This window comes from Acomys minous, assembly GCF_964271855.1.
Source record: "Acomys minous genome assembly, chromosome: 15".
NCBI lineage: Eukaryota > Metazoa > Chordata > Mammalia > Rodentia > Muridae > Acomys > Acomys minous.
Genome location: NC_140497.1, coordinates 96,442,846 through 96,448,845, shown reverse-complemented (window position 1 = coordinate 96,448,845; position 6,000 = coordinate 96,442,846). Strand labels below are relative to the sequence as shown.

Sequence of the window (6,000 nt, the reverse complement as noted above, 5' to 3'; positions counted from 1 at the left end):
GTCTGTTTTCTCCAAAGGATTGGTAAGATTTGCTACCATTGTGTGTGTGTGTGTGTGTGTGTGTGTGTGTGTGTACGTTTGCATGTGTGTGGGTCAGATGACAACCTGCAGAAGCCAATTCTCTCTACTGTGGGTTCTGGGGATCTCAGGTCATCAGGCTTGGGGTAAGCCCTTTTCCCTGTCTGCTAGCATTATAAATAGTAAAAATATCAAATGTCACTGTGAACTGCAAGTGCATGTGTGTGCATGTATTTTCATCTGTAGGAACTCCTGGAGACGAGCTTATTGAGATTAGAAGACGACAGCCTACTTTACCAGTACTTAGAAATCAAGAGTTTTCTAGCAGTTCCTCAGGTAAGCAGAGTTTACATTCACATATGCCACAGCTCTGGCCTATTCTCAGCTCTAAAGCAATGTCGCCTGTGGCTCCTCTCCCTTTCTTACCAGCCTCTGCAAGTGCTACTGCAGCGTCCCCTGAGCTATCTGTGCTGGCCACGACAAAAGCCAGACTACTTGCTATGTAGCGAGGAAGATGCTGAAACTGAATTCTAAACTCTATCTTGATTAAATTAATCAAAGTATAAATATACTTTAAAAATACTTTTTTATTCTTCATGAGCTTCCCCTGACTCCTAGGATTAACATAGATTTAATAGCTTTTATCGACCATCCTAGTCGATGGCGTAATGAAAGGCCCCTTGACTTTCACTCTCGCTCCACCCGTTTCCATGCTGTGAACACAGTGTCCACTGTGTCTCCTCCTGTGGTGTACTGCGGGTGCTCTCTGTTCGCTATGGCGCTCCTTAGCTGTGAATGTGGACTTTTCTCAGTGTTTAAGTAGAAAGGTGTGGCTTTTGCCATGGTTATATTTAATCAATGTATTATATTCCTGCACATTTAATTTCATTTTCTTGCTATTCCATACATAATTGAAAATTAGCCTTGACTTTAAAATCACACTTAGTCACATGTCATTTTGTGCTGTGTACAAAACTGACGGTAGTGAGCTTGCCACCAAGGTACTAGTGCAAGGCCAGAAGAGCAGGTCTCCTTTCTCTGCCCTCTTTCTCTCAACTTGTAGTTTGCACCTCGTGATAATTTAACTTTGCAGACAGAATCTATTTACATCTGGATTTAAAATGCTTTTCTTTTATTTCTAGGGCTTAGTCAAAGTAATGACACTTTGCCCTATTGAGACGTTGGTACGTATGATTTGAACATTTAACTCATGAATCACAGCGAGAAATTTTAATAAACAATTTAATTTTAAATGTTTTGTATAATCTTATGATTTGTTTCACTGCAGAGGAAGAAAGGTTTAGCCATGCTTCAGCTGTTTATCGACAAGTTGGACTCACAAGGCAAATACACATTGTTTAGGTGTGTACCGATCTGATGGCGGAGGCAACTTAGGGGGAAATACACATTGTTTAGGTGTGTGCCGATCTGATGGCGGAGGCAACTTAGGGGGAAATACACATTGTTTAAGTGTGTGCCGATCTGATGGCAGAGGCAGCTTAGGGGGAAATACACATTGTTTAGGTGTGTACCGATCTGATGGCGGAGGCAGCTTAGGGGGGGAAATACACATTGTTTAGGTGTGTACCGATCTGATGGCGGAGGCAGCTTAGGGGGGGAAATACACATTGTTTAGGTGTGTACCGATCTGATGGCGGAGGCAACTTAGGGGGAAATACACATTGTTTAGGTGTGTACCGATCTGATGGCGGAGGCAACTTAGGGGGGAAATACACATTGTTTAGGTGTGTACCGATCTGATGGCGGAGGCAACTTAGGGGGGAAATACACATTGTTTAGGTGTGTACCGATCTGATGGCAGAGGCAGCTTGGGGGGGGGGGAAATACACATTGTTTAGGTGTGTACCGATCTGATGGCGGAGGCAGCTTAGGAGGAAATACACATTGTTTAGGTGTGTACCGATCTGATGGCGGAGGCAGCTTAGGAGGACAGGGTTACTGGGGCTCAGTGCTTCTGCTGTGGGCCTATGGTAAGACAGAGCTCAGGTGGAGACAGTGCATGGGGACCATGATGGAGCAGAGCCGCTCACCTCAAAGGAAGGGCCAAGGACAAGCACAACCTTTCAGGGCGTGCCCCTGAGACCTGCTTCCTGGACTAGACTACCTCCTAGCTCCCATTCCTCAAGATTCCATTATATTATGACGTGGCTGAGGGGTCCGCTATTGATCAGTTTGAACCCTCAGCATCTCATCACTTCAAGAAGCCTGTCAGCTGCACGCAGCCTTAGCACGTGAGCTTTTAGGAGATATCTCAAAACATAGCTGGTGGCTCATTACTACATGTGGCTGATGGACACTGACTAATGCCATGTAATTGATTAAAGGTACTGTTCAGTATCTGCAAACTAAAGGACCAGCTTATCAAATGTTCTGGAATCATGCCATGTGAGCGGCAGTGTGTAGCTTCTAGTCTGATGGACACACTTTGAACTTGAGCAGTCTTAAAGAGTAACTGAGCCTGATACTGTTCCTGCTGGAGCCCAAAAGAGTTGAGTAACCTCCATTATTTGTAGTTAGCACTGAGGGCAGCACAGCGGGCACCTGGAACTGGACAGGCTTGTCACTAAAAGTCCATAAAGGTCAGCAAACTTTAGGCTAAACAATAAAATACAGACTCTGTAAGGCTGGACAACAGTTGGGTTGGACTGTCCTGATTTGGGGGGTGGGCGTGTTCTGATAACACTGACATAAACAGCAGCCTAAATTCAGCCTACAGATCCTAGCTTGTCTCACTGTTCTGGGGGCTGATCTAAGCAGTGTTGAAATGCTAAGTGGTCCTTGGGTGTGTCCAACACTCGCATCACTAAGCCTCCCCTTTTCTTCACTGCTAACAAGGCAGCCAGACCTAGCTTACACACTCTCAGCCCTCAGATCTTGTCCTGTTTGTACACTGCCGAGAGATGCCTTTCTCTTACCTCCTTGGTAGCGTCTGGCTCCTGGCTTGAGTCTGTGCAGTTGGCTTTGTTGCCTTGGGGCAGAACATCATGGCTGTAGTGTGTAGGTAGCAGAAGAGCTGCCTTCTTCATGCAGCGAGGAGCACATGCCCTGACGTAGTTGGCTTCTTCCATGATGTTTCCTAAAGATGCCACCACTAGCTGAGAACCAGGATGTCAGCACATGGGGCTTTAGGGGACACTAGAGATCTGAACCATTAAAGTGTCATCAGGGTCACTTAGCAAGTAAAAGCCAGCATGAGGTTCACATGGAACAATTGTGAGTTTTTAGGTTATACCAGTGCCCAATTTTGCCATGTTAAATTATTATAACTATATATAGAAAATATTTGAATCTGACTTGATAGAAATTTCTTCCTTGAGGGCTAAGGAGATGGCTTAGTGGATAGGAACACCTTTACACGCTTGGGCCTGTGTTCAAATCTCCACAATCCATGTGGAAAGTTGTGCATGCTCATACACACCTGTAACCCCAGTGCTGGCTAGAGGGGCAGGAAACAAGAGGACTGCTGGGTCCTGCTGTGCCAGCCTGGCTCTGGTTCAGTGAGAGACCCTGTCCCAAAGAATAAGGCGACTAATGGAACAGACCCGTGTCCTCTGGCCTCTGCACCCACTTGCACTTACCAGGTAGTGGAAGCAAAAACTGCTAAGATGGCCCCATACTTGGCTGGCCACATTGATAATTGTCTTCACTGTGTATTTTATATTCTTAGAAATTATATAAGGCCCAATTTAATTGTATAATTTCATGTGTTATGATTTTGCTTTCAAGGTGCTTATTAAATACAAGTAATCACTCAGGTGTAGAAGCCTTTATAATTCAAAATATCAAAAATCAAATTGATACCTCATTTAAGGTAAGAGTACAGACCCAGGTAAGGGGTCAGTTACCAATTTATTTATTCACATGTGGCATATATCAATATGGGTTTACCCACAGTATAACTAAAATTCCCCATTTAAAAACATACCATCCCCACACCCCTGAATTCTGAAAATTTGTTCACTATAAACTTAGACTGTATTTTAGTTTAAGTTTAGTTAAGTTTGGCTGATAATATGGCTTTTGTTGTGCTATATACTTCAGAGAAATAAGAATTTGAGTCTCCTCAGTATTTGCATATGCTTAACCCCATGGAGAAACAAGCGACCACCAGTGTTCTTAAACAGCAGGATCTTCACGTGTCTGGAATGTTGATGGGGACACAGAAATGAAAGCTAAAGTGTATATTTAAAGTGTAATTGTTTTTGTAGTGTTGGGTTATTACAGTACATAAGATTCAACATAAACTTTCAGTCTTTCTCTTGCTTTTCAGAAAACACATAACAAATGGTTTGCAGGCACACAGCTGACCTCCCTGCTGGACTTGGTCCTGTCCCTCCCCGAGGGCGCTGAGACAGATTTACTGCAGAACTCAGATAGGTGAGGTGACCAAGGAGATGTGCCTTGTGTGACTTTATAATCTGTAACTAGTTCTAAAGTACGTAAACTTTCTGGTATAAGTTGCTCAGTGACTTACGTAGAAACAAAATCTCTTCTTTCAAGGACAGTGGAGTACTCCGCTTTATACAGAGATCCAAAACCACACATTTGTGATAAGAATCTCCCAAAAACTGTTCATAAAGGGCTTATGTACTTGGGTTTTGTTTTCCAGGTCCATTTTTTCCCATGTAGAACATATACTTTACTTTCGGTGTGTTAGAATGGATGTGGACAAACGCTTGTATTATAAACAGAACCTTAAAGTCTGGAAGGCAGGAACCAATGGTCTGGAGGATAGCGGGGCTGGCTCTGGGGTGTGGGGTGATGCTCCCCTTTGAACTGACATCAGAACAGTGGGAACAGTTCCAAGGGCAAAGGTGTTGGCAACAGGATTTCCAAGCCTTTAACTTGCTTTATATACTGCAGTTGTTGAATACATAAATCTATACTGCAAATAACAATTTTTTTTTAAATTAACAGGATTATGGCTTCATTAAATTTATTGAGGTATTTGGTCATCAAAGATAATGAAAATGACAATCAAGTAAGTGAATTATTTGGAAAAAAAACTTGTGAGTACATTCTGCTATCTTGAATGTCATCCTAAAGCGGCATTTAGTATTTTCGGGTACCTGTTCTGACTCCTGCTGCCACTCCCCAGGCACACCTCACTTTTCCTGCTGTGCCTCTGCTCTCTAGTGGCAGGTCTTGCTAAGGCCTGTGGGTGAGTAAGTCACGGATCATACGCTGGCCTCATGGGGGTCCACAAGCACACGGTCATCTCACTCAGCTTCCACTGCTTGTATACAGCTCAGGGTTTTAATCTGAGCTATAGGAATAAAATTATCTGATGTGGCCTCATCCATCATGACAGACTGAGACATTTTTAGCCCTAAAACTGGGTCTGTTGACGGCACTTTTTGAATGGTATGTAGGAAGTTGGATATTATTAATAGCACCTCATTAGAAGTATTCAGTAAATAGAAAACTATCTGAGGGAGATTTGTCATACCGTAAGATCACGCTACTTGGAGCTCCTTTCTGCCTACTCCATTCTGATAACTGCTCTCCATTACCTGTATCCACTGAGTCATGTTGTTAATCTGGAGTTTTAAAAAAAGTAATACAAAGAATGAAAGTAATTAAGTTTCACATAAAAGTGCCAAAGAGATATTTTACACTCAGATAAGTCACGACTAGGATGAGAAGTCTGAGTGTCTGCAACAGAAAGCTGAGGTTTCCAGAGAGCAGCTTCCACACGTGTGCACTTAGTGTATGGACGCAGTAGCGTGACCTGCTCTTGTCTCTTTACCCAGAAATACGCCACTGCTACCATTGACTGTGGCTTAGTCTGTACTAGATGATTGTTTTCAGTATTTTATTGTGAAAAAATTGAAATGTCCAGCAAAGCTAAGAGAATTCTACGGCAGTGGTTCACTGGCCAGACTCCATGTATCAGCCTCCCCTCTGTTTCCATTGTTTGTTTGATGCATTTCAAAGTTAACTTGGACATCAGTATATTTT

General features: G+C 43.1%; 1 protein-coding gene across 4 annotated transcripts in view; it reads left to right on the top strand.

The window, feature by feature from the left end:
- The window catches only part of GLMN (glomulin, FKBP associated protein), a 36,081-nt gene that overhangs the window by 22,881 nt on the left and 7,200 nt on the right, over positions 1 to 6,000 (top strand). For all 4 annotated transcript variants that reach the window (XM_084758786.1, XM_084758783.1, XM_084758784.1 and 1 more), the window contains exons 10-16: positions 1 to 22; positions 265 to 354; positions 1,161 to 1,202; positions 1,307 to 1,380; positions 3,766 to 3,850; positions 4,310 to 4,416; positions 4,957 to 5,020. The exon at positions 1 to 22 is cut by the window's left edge and continues 9 nt beyond it. In XM_084758786.1, coding sequence (XP_084614912.1) covers positions 1 to 22; positions 265 to 354; positions 1,161 to 1,202; positions 1,307 to 1,380; positions 3,766 to 3,850; positions 4,310 to 4,416; positions 4,957 to 5,020 — 484 coding nt within the window. The remainder of the gene's footprint in view (positions 23 to 264; positions 355 to 1,160; positions 1,203 to 1,306; positions 1,381 to 3,765; positions 3,851 to 4,309; positions 4,417 to 4,956; positions 5,021 to 6,000) is intronic.